This window comes from Myotis daubentonii, chromosome 2 (genome assembly GCF_963259705.1).
Source record: "Myotis daubentonii chromosome 2, mMyoDau2.1, whole genome shotgun sequence".
Taxonomy (NCBI): Eukaryota; Metazoa; Chordata; class Mammalia; order Chiroptera; family Vespertilionidae; genus Myotis; species Myotis daubentonii.
The window spans coordinates 199,343,903-199,363,981 of NC_081841.1; the positions used below are offsets into that span (position 1 = coordinate 199,343,903).

The following is a 20,079-nucleotide window of genomic DNA, read 5'->3' on the forward strand; positions in this document are numbered from 1 at the left end:
CAAGGGCAACGGTGGCTTTTATTTCCTCTGTTGAGGAAGTAGGGGAGGGGGACTTCCCCAAGCACACCAACTTAAGGAAGGGGTGGTGTGCCCTCAGAGGAAGAGAGCCGATGGTCATTCAGAAGGGCTCCTCCAAGTCCACTTCCTGGCCCCAGGCTGCAGGGTGTGTGCTCTTGAGAGTCACTCCCTTGGGGTGCCAGCTCTTGCATGAATGGAGGCACAAAGAGGTATCTGCTGGTGTTCACCAAGAGGAAGGGGGGACTGGTGCCCTGACTGAGGGAGCAGAGGACTGGGGTGGTGGACCCCCACCCAGTGCCTGCCCAGGATGATAACTGGCGGTGTGACGCTTCTCCGGAGAAGGGCCAGAGAGGCCCAGAGGCATTGCTCGATCTGCTGGCTGGTCCTTTAAATGTCCATCTCAAACTGTGACTCTTCACCTGGTGAGAGAAAGGACAGAGGGCCAGGTGAGCAATGGTGATTGGTAGAACTGACATTTGTTTTATTTTTACATTTTATTTTTTAAAATATATTTTATTGGTTTCAGAGAGGAAGGGAGAGGGAGAGAGAGACAGAAACTTCAATGATGAGAGAGAATCATTGATCGGCTGCCTTCTGCATGCCCCCTACTGGGGATTGAGCCTGCAACCGGGGCATATGCCCTTGACCGGAATCAAACCCGGAACCCTTCAGTCTGCAGGCCGACGACGCTCTATCCACTCGGCCAAACCAGCTAGGGCTATTTTTATTTTTTTAAATATATTTTTATTGATTTCAAAGAGGAAAGGAAAGGGAGAGAGAGATAGAAACATCAGTGATGAGAGAGAACCACCAATTGATCGGCTGCCTCCTGCACACCACCATTGAGGATCGAGCCTGCCACCCAAGCGCAGCCTGACTGGGAATCGAACTGTGACCTCCTGGTTCCTAGGTTGACGCTCAACCACTAGAACTGACATTTTAGAAGCCAGGGAGATGTGTTATCTTTTCATTCTGGTGTTCCTACAAGAAGAGCAGAGGCCAAATTTATGTTGCCAAGGAGAATGGAGGCGAAGGCAGGACTACACTAGGTATTCCTGGAAACATCGATCTGAAGGTGCCCTGTCTAGCTGTGCTCTCTTCCCCAATCCCTAAAGCACAGAGGCCAGGTCTCCTATAGGAGAGGTGATAGTCCTGAATTCTGAATACTTTTTATTATTTTTTATAAGAATGAATGATTACTTGTGAATTGACATAAATACAATGTCATAGAAAAATAGTCCTTAATTATTCCATAGAGCTTTTTGGAGCACGTGTCCCAACTTTTGGTTAAGAAAAGGATGCCATAACCCACTCAGCACACTCTGATTGACCCTGCAATAATTCAGCCACTCACTGCCCTCACTCCCGTTTCCATTAAAATTTCCAAGGCATTCATGCTGCAGATTTTCTTTTTAATAGAACTGCCTCATTCAGCATCTCCTGGGCAAGGCCCAAGGTTCTACATAGTAAGATGCCTGCTCTAGCCCCACAGAGAAACAACTGGCCTCTTCTTCTGGTTACAGTAACACAAATATGTGGGTCCAAGACCAGGAGCCTTGGCTTCTTACATCCAGTTCGGCAAAATGAAAAATGATGTCCCTCCCTTACCATCTCACCCCATCACAGCTGTGAGAAACTACTAGGTTATTATTGTGGATAAGGTTGCTGCCTGGGGCAACACTAGGTCAACCCTGCATTTGTTATGGCCAGAGCAGCTCTAGAAACTGGGATATAAGAGAATATGCACTTGGGGACAAGGGACAGCCTTCACGTAGTGGTGACTTAACCATTTCAGCAGTGCCCAGCCGGCATGGCTCAGTGGTTTAGCATTAATCTATGAACCAGGAGGAGGTCAAGGTTCAATTCCCAGTCAGGGCACATACCCAGGTTGTGGGCTCGATCCCCAGTGTGGGGTGTGCAGGAGGCAGCCAATCAGTGATTCTCTCTCATCATTGATGTTTCTATCTCTCTCTACCTCTCCCTTCCTCTCTGAAATCAATAGAAATATTTTTTAGAAAAACTTCAGGAGTTGCACCTCCACCCTCAACTTCCAGTCTTTGATTTGAAGCAAAAAGTAGGGGTAGAAGGCACCGTGCCACCATCCACGTGAATCTGTTCCTCCTTCTCTCCATCCTTTAACACACTGCAGGAAACCCCGCTACCCAGGGCTGTCCTCATCGCTCTCTGCGTCTCTTCCCACCCTTCCACTGCTCTCCAAGCCTGAAAGGCAAGGCAACTGTCTCCTGTCTTGGGCTGTGGGGTTCCCAAGGTAATTATGATTCATGTCCTGCAGGCTCCTGGTAGATGGATTCTGCTGCTGTCAGCAGAGCCAGCCCAGCCAGAGGTCTCAGCTGCTTCCTGTAGGGCCTGGTGTACTGCCTTCCGGGTGAAGGGCGGGCGAGTCCCAGGCTGACTCGGTTTGTCTGCAAGTGCTTACACGGCATCCTCCCATAGTGGGAGAGCTCAGACACTCTGATGAGCCAGTCACGGTGCCACAAAGATTACATTCACACACACCTCTGCCAGGGGGGCTGTTCTGATGACTTGGCGGGAAGGAAGGAGGGATCAGAAGGGCTTAGAGACCCCATGGCAAACCTGCAAATAACTGGTTGTGTTTCTACTATTCATCAAGAATCCACTAGTGGATGATACCCTGACAGAAGGCATCCTGGATGCCTTTCTGAGCCCGTAGACATGTAATTTCCTTGGGGGACAAGTACACCATGTCTTTGAAAAGTCGTCTCCTATACATGAATATTGTGGATGTGTTTCTAGTGTTGCAGATGCACGGTGTAGCTTTAGGAACAATTATATAAAGGGGCACACTTAGGAAATTTGCTATATGGGGCCTCTTCCATCTCAATTAAGCTCCCCACTGATTAGATTACCTGATGAGGCCAAATCATCTTTTCTGTGGTTCTTGGGCCCCTTTCATGGGGAAAGTTGGTACTGATGAAAGTTCTCACCACCATTCCCCCAATCCTTACCCACTCCCTCTGGACTCTGAGCTGCTCCACAGGTGAGACAGTCACCCTCAGTCCCTCCCTGGAAATCCCCCTAGTGGCGAGGACTCTCAGGCCACATACATGCCCATCCCAAAGAAGACCCTGGCCAAGCCCGGCCACTCACCGCCCGCTGGCTTATCTTCAGGGCTGTTCTGCAGGTGGTTCTGGCTGGCTTCAGTGGGGGGCTCGTCACTTATAGGGCTAGTGACCCCCGGAATGGTGGGCAGGTCCCGTGGGGGTGTTTTGGTCACAGGTGAATTCCGACACTCCATCAGGAACTTGCGGTCATAGATGATCCTGGTACCTGGAAGGGAACAGGGACACTGGTAGAGCCACTTTGAACCCCTGCCTGCTCATTTTCCCACGTCTCTGAGGCATGGCCGCAGCACAGGCAGCAGGTCCTCCTGTAAAAGCCTGGCCTATCGCCAGGCTGAGTGGCGTCCTGTGCACTGAAGGGATACTGGTTTGATTCCGGCCAGGGCATATGCATGGGTTGTGGGCTTGATCTCCAGTAGGGGGTGTGCAGGAGGCAGACGATTGATGTTTCTTAATCTCTCTTCTTCTCCCTTCCCCTCTCTCTCTCTCAAAATAAATTTTTAAAAATATGTTTTAAAAAAAGACAGACCTATAAAAGGTGGAACGAGACTTATTCAGGTGCCTAGGACTCTGCTGCCACCAAACTGCCCTGATTCCCCGTTACGAGGGGCACTCTGATGGAAGAAGGGGCCCACTGGCCACCAGACTGCGTCCTTTCTCCGCTCAGAGCTTGGCACACCCTGCGCTCGCTCCCTCAAGCCCACCAATTCACCGACCTCCTTGGAGCTCAGCGTTATTACTTGGACAATCATGTCCCACGGTGGAAAAGGTGTGTTTTGTACTCACTTTTCAATCCCATCCTTACAGCACCCTCACGGGGTATCCAGGATCTTTCACTCCATTTTACAAATGTGTGGTCAAAAAAAATCAAGGCATTCCCCGACTAGTAGAAATGAGAACGTCCCTGCCTGGGCTTTGTGGAGAGGAAAGGCCCACAAAAGGGTCTCCTGTTAAGTCCACCTCCCCGTGCCAGCCTGCTCTGTCCCTGGCACCGGTTTATCCATTGCTCCGAGGCGCCACCGCACTTCAAGGTTTGTAGATGGTCTGAGTTCCATTCATTTTCTTTCTGTTCTCTTTTCACAAGTGTCACCCTAAGGTAGGGACCAAGTCTTATGGAATCATTCACTATCCTAAAATAACATATTGGACCCAACCTGTGATACTTAAAAAGGGGTGTTTTCTAAAGTACGGGACTCAGGGTCCTCGAGGGAGACCCAGCTGATCCATCAAATGACAGTGAACAGTGAGAGGTTATTCCTGATCCCCTCAGAAGCACCAGTAATATAACAGCTCACTAACATTTGCCGATTGCTCCCTTCTCAACCAAGAGCAAGCCTCAGGTTCAAAGCCTTCCATAGCCAGGGGAATCCAGCTAGAATTTTAAACTGTCTTGTTGTCATTATATTTCTTTTTATAGTTACTTTCTATTAATGGCAAGCGAATCTGGTTTTCCATATATAGTGGGTGGTATCAAATTTCCTTTTAATACATAACAGGATATAATTTAATACAGGGTGAGGCAAAAGTAGGTTTACAGTTGTTTGTATGGAAAACAATAATTCATCAATAATAATACATGAATGAACTCTGTGTTTCACGTACTCACAACCGTAAACCTACTTTTGCCAAACCCTCATTTGTGCTAATAAAATCTACAAACTAAGTGATGGCAGAGGTAGCATCTAAGACACCCACCCCGAGGGCATTTTAGCTGCAGAGGGTAGACACTGGTGTTCAGAAAGCCCGCTGACAAGGCACCCAGGGGAGGGAAGGAGAGAGACCACAAAGCCACCTCTGATTCAGTTGGGAAGGATGAGGAACGGAAGCTACCGATCAATGTGGTGGGAATGTTTCCTACGAAGCGCTTGGGCTTGTTAAAGCCTTTTCCCTTCCATCCCTTCATGGGATTCACCACTACACAGCTTCGCTTAACAGTGATCTTCTGGAAATTCCCTACACCTCCCAGAGATGAGGAAAACGTAAACAAAATACACACACAGTTCCATATTGTCAAAAATAGGAACTCTTGGCTGGAAGGTTGCTGTGGCCTCCTGGTGCTGGGGACTTGGCCTGCCTTTAGGGACAGGAAACGGACACCAGAGGGGATGTCAGAGGGGGTCCCTGTGAGGCACGAGCAGCAGTGCTGGAGGGCGCTGTCAGGTGAGGTCTTCTGGGGAGTGTGGATATCACACCAGGCTGTCTCCGCACAACCCTCTTTAGCCGAGGGCCTACGTCCTCTCTCCATATTTGGGAAAATGACCCAACTCCACTAGGTTTCTACAAACAAGAGTTTTTGAGGATCTAACAGGCTTCAAGATGGCAGAGCCCGGCAGTTTTCCTGCTGCTCCTCTCAAAAGTCATGTAAAACACTAAGAAACAGAAGCACAGGATCCAGCTGGGATGCAGGTGAGGCTCAAGCTGTTCCCAAATCACAACATATAAAGACAGAAGGTGAGCAGAGGAATGGTGCAAACAGAGAGGGAAAAGGGGACACCTAAATGCAGGGGTGGGGTGTGGAGGTTATAACGTGAAGCCACTGGGGCCGCCCCAGAGAACCCCAGGGAGGTGCAGGGATTAGAAGCAGATGGGGAAGGGGATGGGGGCTGATAACATGCAGGGCTGCCATGTGCTCCTCACCCCAGGAGGGAGGGGAAATTAAGCTAAAGCTGACTTTCTGAATGGTGAGCCTCAAATCCCCTCCCCTGCTTCAGGATAATGAGTAACGATAAAGCCCTACAGAAACTGATTTGGAGAGGGGGTTCCCCAGGGGGAAAAAACCTCAGCTAGCCACCAGATTGAGCCACCAGTCTCCAGAATGCTGTAGGGCAGTGGGAAGGTTGAGAACCACTGCCCTAGAGCAATTGTTTTTAAGCTGTAAAAAATAGAAACTCCATTTCTAGTTGGCTTATAGAGTCATAGCAATAAAAGTAATGAATATGTGTTTTTAAAATTTTGTGATATAATTATATTGGGAGAATAGGAGGAGAGAAAGGGTGGTGTATGCATGCCAATAAATTATCATCTATCAAAAAAGCAAGTCAATAGATGAAAGCTGAAAAACGTTGTTAGTTGTTTCTGAAGGGTGAGATGGGGTGGGAGAGGCAAGAGGTTGCTGTTTTGTTAGAAGCCTTTTAATACTTTTGAGTTTTAACTATTTACATATATAAACTATTTACATATAGTAACTTTAAAATACTTTTACTCTGGCCGAAACCGGTTTGGCTCAGTGGATAGAGCGTAGGCCTGCGGACTGAAAGGTCCAGGTTTGATTCCGGTCAAGGGCATGTACCTGGGTTGCGGGCACATCCCCAGTGGGAGATGTGCAGGAGGCAGCTGATCGATGTTCTCTCTCATCGATGTTTCTATCTCTCTCCCTTCCTCTCTGTAGAAAATCAATAAAAATATATTTTAAAAAAAATACTTTTACTCTGGAAAAAATCAAGCACATACAAAAGTAGACAGAATAATCTACACTAATAAAAGACAAACATGCAAATTGACCATACCTTCACTATGCCTTAAGCCATGCCCACCAGCCAATCAGAGCGACTATATGCAAATTAACCCAACCAAGATGGCAGCCAGCAGCCACAGAGCTGGAGCGAGCAGGAGGTTTGCTTGCCCCAATGATGGAGGAAGCCAAGCTGCTGTGGCAGCTCTGAGCTCCACTCAAAGCAACAAAGTTTCAATTACAGAAGATAAATAAACCCCAGATACCTGCTTTCAGCCAGCCGTGGCCATGGAGCTGGAGTGAGCAGGAGGCTTCCCTCCCACCCACCCTGGCCGGCTCTGAGCTCCTCTCAAGGCTACAAAGTTTCAATTATAGAAGGTAAATAAATCCCAGAATAAAAAAAGAAAAAAAGGAGAGGCTGAGAGCGTCCACCGCTGGAGGGGCTTGGCCAGCCTGAAAATGGCCCTCAGCCCCTCATCCAGACTGGTCAGGCACCCCAGTGGGGACCCCCACCCTGAAGGGGGTGTGACCAGCTGCAAACAGCCATCAGCCCCTCACCCAGGCTAACCAGGCACCCCAGCGGGACCCCCACCCTGATCCGGGACACCCTTCAGAGAAAACCAGCCAGCCCCCACCCGTGCACCAGGCCTCTACCCCATATAATAAAAGGGTAATATGCAAGTTGACCCTAAGAGCAGAACGACTGGGAATGACTGGTCACTATGACACACACTGACCACCAGGGGGCAGATGCTCAATGCAGGAGCTGTCCCCTGGTGGTCAGTGCGCTCCCACAGGGGGAGCTCTGCTCAGCCACAAGCCAGGCTGATGGCTGCCAGCACAGCGGTGGTGGTGGGAGCCTCTCTCGCCTCCTCAGCAGCGCTAAGGATGTCAGACTGCAGCTTAGGTCTGCTCCCTGCTGGTAAGTGGACATCCCCCGAGGGCTGCCAGCTGCCAGAGGGATGTCTGACTGCCAGCTTGGGCCCAACCCCCACCCCCCCAGGGAGCGGGCCTAAGCCAGCAGGTGGACATCCTCCGAGGGGTCCCAGGCTGCAAGAGGGCATAGGCCGGGCTGAGGGACCTCCCCCCCGGAGTGCACAAATTTTTGTGCACCGGGCCTCTAGTCCTATATAATAAAAGCCTAATATGTAAATTGTCCCCTCAACAGGGAGTTTGACCAGGAGTTCAACTAGGGTGCGGGGCCAGCGGCAGAGGTGGTGGCCATGGTGGCAGGGGGTTGGGAAGGGAGGTGAGCTGGCAGCCACTAGGGACCCTACCCATGCATGAATTTTGTGCACTGGGCCTCTAGTATAATTACACACACACACACACACACACAACTTTAATTTTTTTTAAACTAAGGAACAGGTTAAATAAATCATGGGACAGACCTACAGTGCAATGCTGCCTGTGCAGCTGCTGTTTGGAAGAAGAAAAGTGTACATGTTCACAATATATTGTATGAAAAAGAGTCACAGAACTAACTGTATGTGGTTTGTGTTTGTCTACCTCTGGGGGGTAAGATAAGGATTAAAGCAAAAAACAAACAACCGAACATCTTTTACATTGAGCATTTTTTAAAAATACAAAATTCTAATAAGGATACAAGGACAATAAGCAAACAAATAAGGATATAGGGTCTGAATTTCCTTTTCTAGTAAGTCAAGTTAAAACTTTTTGGGTTAGCCCTGGCCTGTTTGGCTTGGTGGTTAGAGTGATGGCCCTTGGACCCTTTGGGTTTGATTCCCAATCAAGGGCACATACCTGGGTTGCAGGCTTGATTTCTGGTTGGGGTACATGCAGGAGGCAACCAATTGGTGTATCTCTCTCACATCGATGTTCCTCTCTCTCCTCCCCCTCCTCACTCTCTCCACTCTCTAAAAAAATCAACTAAAAATATATCGTTGGTGAGGATTAAAATAGGTAGACTTCCCCCAAAAGCCCAGGGGGCCTCTGCCGGGCTGGAGAAGTGGCATGGTGAGCTCACTCCTCTTGCACCTCTCTGTGCTGGTGTGTACTGGCCCCTGGCCACGCTAGACTTGACCCCCACATCCTGTATTCAAGGAAGGGGACTATGCAACCCAGGGACAAGCGTTAACCTTCACCTACACATTACCAACCTTTGTTCAATCCTACGTCCCAAATGTAGGAGTGCATTTATTTACCCACAGAAGCCCTCTGTACCAGCACCATGCTAGGCGCTAGGGATACAAGCAACAGTTAGCTATAGTAAGAGCTTCTTGACCTCAGACACTCATAATTTAGTCAGAGAAAGACCGGTAAACCAGCGGTTCTCAACCTGTGGGTAGCGACCCCTCTGGCAGTCGAAAGACCCTTTCACAGGGGTCACCTAAGACCATCCTGCATATCAGATATTTACGTTACGATTCATAACAGTAGCAACATTACAGTTATGAAGTAGCAACGAAAATAATTTTATGGTTGGGTCACAGCATGAGGAACTGTATTTAAAGGGCCAGAAGGTTGAGAACCACTGTGTAAACAAATGAATGCAGTCAACTGTGTGAAGTCTAAAAACAGAGGTGTGTGTGTGGACCACAGAGGGAGAGGGGAGAGATCTATCCTGTGTGTGCGCCAGTGGGGACAGAGATACCAAGCCCCCCCATCAGCCCTGTCTTCCAACTTCCAGGCAGCCTGAGCCAGAGAAACATCCATGTCACCCCAACTAACCAACAATTCTGCACTGCCCCAAAGTGAGGGGGCAATAGGGGAGGTGGATTGGGGATGATGTAGACTGGAGAGACTGGAGGTGCAGAGCAGGGGAACCCAGAACCTTGTCCCCCCAGCAGGGCAGGAGGACAGAGGTGGATTCCCCACATTTCAAAGCATGTTTCAAACTGGTGTAGCTGGGATCCTGTTGGGGGTGGGGGTTCGGGGGAGGCAGAGTTCAAGGTTTGGTCTTGAACTGCCTGTAGAGAAGAACTGAGGCTATTTTCTAACTGAAAGTCTTTTTAAATGAATCGCTGTACAAGTCTGTGTGGGGAAATAGAAGCTCAGTGGCTGCCGGAGTTCCCTGCCCTGTGGAGAGAGCAGGTGGGCGCAGCATCTCAGGATGAATACTTGCTGCTCTTCCTACAGCCTGGTGGTTAGACACCCAGCTCTCCTATTTGCTAGCTCTCACCACTCTGGGCAAGTTATTATTCAATCTCTTGGCGCCTCAGTTTCTTCTTCTAGAATGGGGATGATGATGATGATGATGATGATAGTGCCAACTTTAGGGGGTTACTGTGTGGATTAGAACAGTGGTAGACACAAACCCTAGCTATTATGACCTGTATGGCTTCAGGTGACATATTTCACCATTTACTTGGTCCCATCCGCACCGAGGACCAGTAGACGGTCAAAGCTGGGACCAATCAAGGGAGAGGAAAACAACCCTGGAAAGAGACCTGTGGGGAGGGGAAGGCTTCCTCCGTCCTTTTTGGGCCCAAAGAAAAATGCCTCAAAGAAACATGCCTCGAAGACCACCGCTGGCTTTGGCATGTTTGGTAACCAGTGTCTTTTGGGACTCTAAGCTCCAGATGCGCACCAAATACAAGAACGGTATGTTTTCCAAACATTCCCAGTGGTGAGGACAGTTTGCTTGAAGGTATATACTGACTGAGACATCCCCCCAGGGTCTGGTTTCCTCACCTGTAAACAAGGGTTGTGGATTAGGCTCATGGAGCTATTTTTAAAGCATGAACCCGAGCCAGGCTTTATCACTAATCTCTAGGGTCTGTTCCAGCTCGGTTACGCTGCCATTTATTTTTAGGATCTCCTTGTTGGCAGGTGCTTAAAGTGGTACAAACAGCAGAGGCCTGGACTCAGACCTGGGCCCACCATGTACCAGCCCCTTGACTCCGAGGGCAGACTCGTTCCTCAGCTCTCAGAGGAGGTTACCAACAAAATCCACACCTCACAGGAGCATCATGAAGATGAAAGAGGATCATGAGTGTCTTGACTCCTTTTATGAGAAAAGACCATCTGTGAGAATAAACCACACAACTGCTATGAAAAGAAGAAAATCAATGAGGAGAGCACACACAAGCAGGCTAGAAGCTGCTTGGAGGCCAGGGAGCATTATTGATGGCCCCTGCAGCCAGTACAGTATTGCATAAATGAGTGCTAAGCTTTTCAGGTAAGGTGACCACAGCTATCACCATCAGTCATCACTGCCTGCCTGTGGGCCAGACCCTGCACTCACAGCCTGACATGCGTCCCCCAAAGAGGGAGATACCCTTAACTCACCGACAGGAAACTGAGACTTAGAAAGGCTGCCCCCCACAGCCCCCCAGACATCCAGAGGCAGGCCTAGCCTGTCCTATCTCCAGTCCTAAACACAAACCTCTGTTTAAAGTTAGCAAGGCAGTCGCACTGGCAACTGGAAACATCACAGGGGTCTTCAGTACTTCTTCTGAGTGTTGGGCCAGAACAGGATGTTCCCTGAGAGGCAGGCCTGCCTTCATCCCTCCTCCCTCTCCCCACAGTACCCGCACGGTTCCAAAGGCTGCTGGATGCGACTCCTGTAAGTTGAGCCGAGCTCATCCCTCACTTCCCCTGGGCCTCCCCTGGCAGAAGCATTCTTCCCCTGAGCGGGACTTGAGGCCCAGCAAAAGTACAAGAATGGAATTCCTAGAACTGCTGTTCCCATTCCAGGGAAAGGGAGAGCATTTCACAACAGGGTCAGGGGAGGTTTGAATGCCTGCGCTCAGAAGCAAGCCAGCAGTCTGAGGACAAAATAATCCCGACAATTTTAAATTCAGCTCTCACCAGCTCTGGGTCAACCTGGAGGCCAGTGCACAGACGTGCCAGGGTCTACCAGGGATCGCCCACCACCAGGCAGGAACCGCAGGTGTCTGGGCAGTGTTTCTGGCTGAGCTGCCTGTTTGGCAAGCAGAGCTGACTTGCCAGGGAGAAAGTCTTGGTGAGAGAAGCAAAACGTGCTCAGTCCAAGATCTTTCTTCACCTCGGCCCCCACCAGCTCTGCAAAGAGAACCAAGATCCAGGCGTTTCTCGGGTGCCCGAAATCTTAAGAAGCTCCAAGAACACCAACTCGGGGTGATCATGGAGTGGCAAAGGCCCATTGCTTAGTCCCTCTCTTCCAAGGAAATCCCTTGAAGGGAATAAGGCCAGTTGGTTTGAAAATTAAACAGAAGGAACAAGGCTTGTAAAGACTTTCAGAACAAAAAAGCTAAAATAATTATTTACTCTCCCAAACACTTCAAAATGCCACACAGAGCACGGTGAGGGGACCCCAGAAATTCATTACCAACAGGGAGAGTGCCCTTCTAAAATGGCTCCTGTTACACAGAAACACACGGGAAGGGGAGGGGCCCTGTTTTGTGTGTGAATTGTGTCCCCCTGAATTCATGTTGAAGTCCCAACCTCTAGTCCCTCAGTGTACTTGGAGATAAGGTCTTTCAAAAGGCCATTCGGTTAAAAGGAAGCCATTGGGGCGGGGCCCTAATTCAATATGCTGGTGTCCTAATAGGAGAGAGACGCCGCGGAGGAACAAACCACGGCCACAACCTCGACCATGTGAAGAGGCAGTAAGAGAGAGGCTGTCTGCAAGCCGAGGACAGGGGCCTCAGGAGAAACCAACCCTGCCTGCACTTTGATCTTGACGTCCAGCCTACAAAACAGTGAGGAAATACATTTCTACTGGTTAAGCTATCCAGTTTGTGGTATTTTGTTATGGCAGCTCTGGCAAAGTAATATAGGCCGGCTTTATCCTTTTACTCTGAAGAACTGAGAAGAGAAATTTGTTTTCACACACACACACACACACACACACACACACACGCACACACACACACTCTTTAAGACAAGAGACCTAGTTCTTTTTTTTTTTTTTTAATATATTTTATTGATTTTTTACAGAGAGGAAGGGAGAGAGATAGAGAGTTAGAAACATCGATGAGAGAGAAACATCGATCAGCTGCCTCCTGCACATCTCCCACTGGGGATGTGCCCGCAACCCAGGTACATGCCCTTGACCGGAATCGAACCTGGGACCTTTCAGTCCGCAGGCCGACGCTCTATCCACTGAGCCAAACCGGTTTTGGCAAGAGACCTAGTTCTTAACTTCCACACTATATGCATTACCAGGAAACCAAAGGGAGTTCAGAGCTCGCCTGTACCTCCTGGTATTCTTACTCCCACCCACTTTTAGAATGCTGGGCTCAAAAACTCAACTCCCTCCTATTGCCAAAAATTAAGGATGTTCAAATGCGAGGACAGAGCAAGTGTGGGCTCCTCTGAAGAGTGTCCCCAAAGCCCAGCCACTTGAAGGGGAAAGAGAAGGTAGTGGTGAGTAAGGGCAGGCATGACAGAAAGTGGAATGCATTACCCAGTGGTCTGGCATCATGGCCCCATCTGTATGGTTTGCTTTGTGGAGCTGGACAAAAGGCCTTGGAAATGGGGCATGGGATCGATGACTCAATGTTTTCTGGAAGGTGTCCTCTGTTCTTAAACCCAGAGCGGATTCACAGGCTTGTGATTCTGATTTGTTTCTACCCCTGGCCTTGGCTCTGCTGGCCAGTTAAGTTCCCTCAAAGACCATTTTTTGAGCTTTGGCTCTTAGGGAAAATGGTCTGAAAACGTGGTCCCCATTACTCCTCCCATCCTTATTCACACACATGGTTGCCCTCATTCCAAGGCAGTTATTTCCCCTCTCTTTGTTTTTAATTTATCTTTATTGATTTCAGAGAAGAAGGGAGAGAGAGAGATAGAAACATCAATGATGAGAGAGAATCATTGATCGGCTGCCTCCTGTGCACCCCCTACTGGGGGTCAAGCCCGCAACCTGGGCATATGCCCTTGGCCAGAATCAAACCTGGGACCCTTCAGTCCGCAGGCGGATGCTCTATCCACTGAGCCAAACTGGCTAGGGCTCCCCTCTCTTTGAATCTGGACTAGCCCTGTGTCTTGACCAACAGAATACAGTGTAAGTGATGTTTTATGTGACTTCTAAGCCTGAGCCCTAAGAGGTCTTGAAAACTGCCGACTAAATAAGTCAGGTTAGAGTCTTGAAGAGACACAGCTCCCAGCCTTCCTGGTGTCCCCAGCAATGCCCCAGATATGTGGGTAAGGCCATCTTGGACCTTCTAGCCAAGGGCAATCCAGCTGCCAACTGTATGCAGCCACATGAGCGAGTGCAGGCAAAATCATCAAGGAATGCTCAGGGAATGTTGTTGACATTACTAGCTTTGTGATGGCTCGTGAGACAGCAACAGCCAAGTGATACGGCCATTCTCATCAACACGAGTATCTCTGGGCAGCTGGCGATAATCGAGGCCTGGTCTCTGAGCCCTCTCATGAACTTTCATGGGCATAGACATTGGATTACAAGGCCCCTTTTGAGATGACATCTGCCCATGTCTTTCAGCACCCAAATGACATGGGCAGATGTCATCAGCTCCTGCCTAGTCAGTGATGCTGGTTGCAAACATGTAAATAAGGAGCATCAATTTCACTGTCTGAGACCCTGGCCCAAAACTAACTTGTTCAGTATAAAGAAGTCACTTCCTTCTACTTTCTGCTCAATAATAACTGAGGAAAGTAATATCAGTAATACTATTATCTGTAACACTGGAATAAGTGGGAAAGTTCACAGAGTTTCTGCCCCTTGGACATCCCAAGATAAACAATTATACCCTGTAAATGTTATCATTAAGCCAGCTCAGACCCAGGCCTGGTAAAGAAACTAGGTTACCCTGATAATGCATTTTTTAAAAAATTTTTTTATTGACTTGGGGGGGGGGGGAGAGGGAGAGGGAGAGGGAAAGGGAGAGGGAGAGAGAGAGAAACATCGATGTGTGAGAGAAACATTGATCAGTTGCCTCAGGCATTTCCCCAGACCAGAGACCAAAGTGGCAACCTGTGTATGTGCCCTGATCAGGAATTGAACCGGTGCCCCTTTGGTGCACATGACAATGCTCAAACACTGGCCAGGGCCTGAGAATAGGTTCATTCCAGGCTTCTTCTCAACTCTTCACATCCTAAACACCAGACCTGGCACTCACTTGTGGAGATACAGAGATGAGTAAGACTGCTCTGAAAGAACTCCCTGGCCAACCTAGGGAACAAACACGTAAACAAATACACATGATTCATTTATTATGAATCATAATGGAGAAAAAACACTGGCATGGATCTAGGTAAGACCAGAAAGTAACAGGTTTTTCATTTGTCTGAGCATGCAAGAATCTATGTGTACAAACGAACCACTTTCATTAAAAACTTTCACCTTGGGAAACCTTTTTTCAATACAATCTCCTTCCTAACTTCTCTTCTGGAACGACACTGAATAAAGTCCCATACGTGTAAACGCCTCACTACCAACTGATAAAGATGGTACCACCCTGCTGGCCCTTTCACCGAATTTGGTAATCTAAAACTTTTTGCTCTTCCAGGAAAAAGAAAATCAAACTCCTCTTACAAATAATAAGCCCCACCACCTTTGAGGATATTGAAAAAAATATGTAAACCTTTGAATGCAATTAAAATCCAACAGCTCTGTCTGCACTGTCAGAATGCGAGGCTTACCAGGGTGACTACACTCAGTGGGCAATTCTCACTTGAGTATCATACAAGTTCTACTGGTTGCAGGGCTGGGGGTGTCTGTCTAGTTGCTTCACTCTATAGATACAATTTTGATGCTTATAATTCTACTTCAAGTATGTCTTCATCTTCCTCAACTAGAAACCCAATCCCTTGAGGTCAGACTAATTTCAATTCTGGATGTGGTAAGTGCCTTAAAGACAGGGAGGTTTGTGGGCATCGGAGGGAGTTTGGGGTGCTCTACAATTAAGACCCTGTCCAAGTCTCTCATGAGGACATAGTGTGGAATGTTCTAAATGCTTTAAAAGGAAACTAAGGTCAGTGTGAAAAGAGGCCCATCCTGTGCTGCAAGGTGGGAGCAGGCTGGGAGAGGTAAGGGGGGGGTGGGGAAGACATGTAATACTTTCAATAATAAAGAATTAAAAAAAAATTTTTTTAATCAATGGAAAAAATAATTAAAAAAGAAAAGAGGCTCATTGTATTTCCCTCGCTGCCTTAATGTCCAACTACTTTTAACCTGTCCTTAATAGTGAGATGTAGTCCTAGCTGGTTTGGCTCAGTGGATAGAGCGCCGGCCTACAGCCTGAAGGGTCCCAAGTTCGATTCCAGCCAGGGGCACATGCCTGGATTGCTGGCTCCATCCCCAGTGGGGGTCGTGCAGGAGGCAGCCAATCAATGATTCTCTCTCATTGTTGATGTTTCTGTCTCTCTCTTCCTCTCCCTTTCTCTCTAAAATCAATAAAATATATATATTTTTAAAAATAGTGAGATGTAGTCTCCTCTATGTAACTAAGGCCTCAGGACACGGGTGCTCTAGCTTCAGTGCCCAGTGACCTAACCCCTCTTCCCCGCACTCTGTTCCATAGCCAAACACTTGGGAGCTGCTCCAAGGTAAGCTTCCTGGGCACAAGTTTGTCTAACCAAACAAGATGTCATTAACACCTGTAGCCCTACCTGCTTACCTCTGATGAAGTTTATCCAGGTATAGGGCTTAAGTATGACTACTACCCAAGCAACCCCGTGAAGGCTTTGGGGTCAAATGTCTAACATGGAACTGGGAACATGGAGGGGAGTTAGGGAGGGGTGGAACAGAGGAAGGTTTCTGACCCATTCCGAACATTCTGCTGGTTTGTGGTGCTCTGGAGATTTTCAAGACTCCATGGGCTCAAATATCCATAAACGACACTCCCTTCAGCAAATTCCTCTTAAGTTCTCCAGACATTTAACTTCAGATCAGTGGCTCAGCGTGCGTGCGTGTGTGTGTGTGTGTGTGTGTGTGTGTGTGTGTGTGTGTGGTGTTGATGGTGGTGATAAACGACCCTGGAAAGTAAATTGGAGTCACTGGAATGAAGATGGCTCAAATCAACGGCTGCTCCTTTTCCTCCAGGGACAAACACTGCAGTACCATTCAGCAAGAGTGACTGCTGGACACTTACTTCAATAGCTCCTGGCATCTCCTGGAAATGAGTGCAGGCCCCCATGCAGACCCTCCCTCCAGACCAGCCGTGGGCAAATTACGGCCCTCGGGCCGGATCTGGCCCGTTTGAAATGAATAAAACTAAAAAAAAAAAAAAAAAAAAGACCGTACCCTTTTATGTAATGATGTTTACTTTGAATTTATATTAGTTCACACAAACACTCCATCCATGCTTTTGTTCCAGCCCTCTGGTCCAGTTTAAGAACCCATTGTGGCCCTCGAGTCAAAAAGTTTGCCCACCCCTGCTCCAGACCCTGGTTTAAAGATTGGTGCCCAACCCAACCTCAAGAGAAGTTTACCTGGATAGAAGCATCACTTTTTTTGCCAGACCCCAAGGTGTAAAAAGGTGAAGGAAGTCATGTTCTACTAATTTCTGAGTACAGTAGCCCCCCCTTATCCAGGGGGGGACACATTCCAAGACCTCTAGTGATGCCTGAAACCACGGATAGTACCAAACCCTAAGTGACTAGCAGGCAGGTAGCATGTCCAGCGTGCATATGCTGGACAAAGGGATGATTCACTCCCCAGGTGGACAGAGATGGATGCCATAAAATGTCATCGTGATCAGAATGAGGTGCAATTTAAAACTTACTGTTTATTTCTGGAGTTTTCCACTAAATCTTTTTGGAACATGGATAACTGAAACCAAGCTGAGTGAAACCATGGATAAGGGACCATTGTGCTTAGTGTGGTATTTAAAGCAATCACTGGGAGCTAATTAGAAATGCAGAATTTCGGACCCTACTCCAGAACCGACAGAATCAGAGTCTGCATTTAAATGAGGACCCCAGGTAACTCAACTGCCCCCAGAAGACTGAAAAACAGCATGCAACAGAATGACCGTTTCTCATTAGTTCAAGCTTCTCTGCCCTGGCAAAGGGTTAGGGCAGTGGTGCTCAACCTTCCTAATGCCGTGACCCTTTTATACAGTTCTTCATGTTGTGGTGACCCCCAACCATAAAATTATTTTCGTTGCTACTTCATAACTGTAATTTTGCTACTGTTATGAATCGTAATGTAAATATCTGACATGCAGGATGTATTTTCATTGTTACAAATTGAACATAATTAAAGCATAGTGATTAATCACAAAAACAATATGTAATTATACATGTGTTTTCTGATGGTCTTAGGCGACCCCTGGTTCGACCCCCAAAGGGGTCGCGACCCACAGGTTGAGAACCGCTGAGTTAGGGTAGAGTGTGTTTTGGAGGAAGATTTCACACGGTGGCTAACTGAGGCAGAGGCAAGCCAGGAGTCTCCAGTTATGGACTGTGAGCTGTGCCTGCCCCACTGGACACCCCAGACAAGAAAGACTGGTCTATAGGCTCCTGGCACTGCTAGCTTTCTCCTGGTTACACTCTGATGCAGAAGCCCCTTCCCCTCTCTCCCAAGTAAAGACCCTCAAAGAAAGGAGGATTTGCTGTGGTCTGCCAAAAAACACCCATTTCCCAGTCCAAAGTAGAAGTGGAAAGTTCCCAATAAACAGTACTGCTGGGTATCGCCTCCAACCTGATCTTTCCCCATCTGGCAATAAAGGGTGCAAAAAAGGGCCTCCTGAGCCTTCAGGCCTGCCTCGGGGTCCACCCTGAACAGCAGATTCACACCCTCACTTGAGAAAATCCCCCAAACGGTAGGGAAAGGTCCTGAAAGACACATCAGGACACAGAAAAAGCAGAGCAGCATGGGCTACATAAAGGCCAGCCGGGTAGGGAATCTGAGTCAAGAGTGGCAGGAAGAGTCCCTGGGAACTTTTGCTGGCGTCATTTTTAAAAGGAGAGAGAGAGCAGTTTTCCCACTATGGTGGCTGCTATTTCTTGTCCAGCTTGGAAAACGGTGTAACATTGGACAATGGACACATGTTCTTAAGCTTTTGGGCCTCGGTGCCACGGTCTGCAGAAGAAGGCGGCGTGGCTGGACAAGAACATCTAAGATCCCCTAACAATTCTAACTTGGCATGGTTTGGATTAAACAGCCCAAGACCTCGCTGGAGGAGGGACAGCTGCCTGAAAAAATAAGCATGTGGCCCCCCAACGCTGGCAGATGCGGCTGCACCCCGCCCCACCCGCACCCTTGTCTCAGCGCAGCGCCAGGATCTGTGGCCGTTTTCTAGTAGTTTGAGCAGGAACAGGAGAGGGGGGTGTAGGAGGAGGAAAGGCAAAAGGGGTGAGGGCAACACGACGATGGGAGGGACGTGAGCCACGAGGAGGATTTCATTATGCAAACAAGCGGGCAGGTTTCATCAGCGCCTCCGCGGCGGGGCTCCGGGGTTGGGAGGGAATGCCTGGCTCCGGAGGGCAGCCCAAAGCTGGCACCAACCCGTGCCAACTCAGCTTCCTCTTCCTCATCCACTCTCAGGGAGGTCACACGGGTCCCCCCTCCCCCCGGAGGGAGGAACGTGTTTTTCTGCACAGCCCTGCCCGTACCCCGGGTCCCTCGGCGGGGTTCCCACACACTAAGTGGGCAATCTGCCACAGGTGGCGGCGAGGCTGCAGGGGCAGGCGAGCACCCTCAGCCCAGAACCTCCGTCAGACGGTGCTGGCCCGACGCAAAACTGGGGGTGCCTCGGGAAGGAAAAAGGACTCTACACGAGGCATTTATCCCAACAGAGAACCTCCCCACCCACCCACCCAAAACCAACCCCAGGCCAGTCCTCTCCTTGACCCGTGGGCACCCTGATCCCAACGCCTAAGAACTGCCCCCAACACCCACCCACAAGGTGCAGCACGCCTCGGCAAGTGGCAATCCTGGAAGCGTGCCTATCTGCTTGGGTGGGGGGCGCTCAGCCACCTCCCAGAAGTAGGGAACTAATGGGGCAGTTTGCAGTCCCGGCTCCGGAGGACGCACCCAGAGAGCAGGCAACGGGACGCGGCCACCCGCTCGCTCCCGGTGGTCACCTCGCTGCCTCCCTGAAACCCCGCACCCGTGTTTCCCAGTCCCCGCGCCCCGGGGTCGGCTCGCCCGTCCAATGGGCGGTGGTCGATCCCCAGCTCCGCTCGGCCCGCCCTCCTCCCGCCCGCACCCGGACCCCGCGAGCCGGCGCCTACCTCCCGGGGTGGTGCTGAAGAGCGTGCCGCCGGGGGTGGTGCTGTAGTCCCCGGGGGGGAGCTGCACGCCGTCGCTGAGGACTACCCGGTGAGTGGCGGGGATGGCCCGGCTCGGGGTCTGACTGCAGCTGCTGCCCCCGGACATGGTCTTCCGCGCGTAGTGCCAGCAGCCAGAACGTGGCCCTCCTGCCGCTGCAGCCTCGCCCGCCCCGCCCCGGGCCGTCCCTTCCGCCTCTTTCTCTCCACCGCCCCTGGGATTTGTAGTTCCGGCTGTGCCGCCGCCCCTCCCGCCTCCGAGCGGCTCCCGGCAGGTCTGTTCCTCCGCGTCCCAAGATGGGAGGCCCCCTGTTGACCATCCCCTGCGCGCACGTGCCCCCCACAACCCCTTGATCGTGCGCCTTGCGCTCCGGGGTCTGTCCT

The 20,079-nt window shown here is 49.7% G+C and overlaps 1 protein-coding gene and 1 long non-coding RNA gene across 2 annotated transcripts in view; one reads left to right on the forward strand and one right to left on the reverse strand.

Annotated features, from left to right (window-relative positions):
- On the reverse strand, positions 1 to 19,884 carry EIF4EBP1 (eukaryotic translation initiation factor 4E binding protein 1). Its single transcript, XM_059685418.1, has 3 exons — positions 19,660 to 19,884; positions 3,148 to 3,327; positions 1 to 437 (listed from the first exon to the last, which is right to left on the reverse strand). The coding sequence occupies exons 1-3, from the start codon at positions 19,802 to 19,804 to the stop codon at positions 406 to 408; spliced, it is 357 nt and encodes a 118-aa protein (XP_059541401.1). The 5' UTR covers positions 19,805 to 19,884; the 3' UTR covers positions 1 to 405.
- The window catches only part of LOC132228651 (uncharacterized), a 16,547-nt gene continuing 16,301 nt past the window's right edge, over positions 19,834 to 20,079 (forward strand). Inside the window, exon 1 of the long non-coding RNA XR_009451395.1 lies at positions 19,834 to 19,970. This is a non-coding gene — a long non-coding RNA (uncharacterized LOC132228651). The remainder of the gene's footprint in view (positions 19,971 to 20,079) is intronic.

What these genes read in the sequence shown, in the direction of transcription:
- EIF4EBP1 (XM_059685418.1), bottom strand. Translation starts at nt 19,804, where the DNA reads ATGTCCGGGGGCAGCAGCTGCAGTCAGACCCCGAGCCGGGCCATCCCC. An exon ending in CTTCAGCACCACCCCGGGAG is followed by an intron (nt 3,328 to 19,659) that starts GTAGGCGCCGGC and finishes GTTCCCTTCCAG; the next exon opens with GTACCAGGATCATCTATGAC. An exon ending in TGAAGATAAGCCAGCGGGCG is followed by an intron (nt 438 to 3,147) that starts GTGAGTGGCCGG and finishes TTCTCTCACCAG; the next exon opens with GTGAAGAGTCACAGTTTGAG.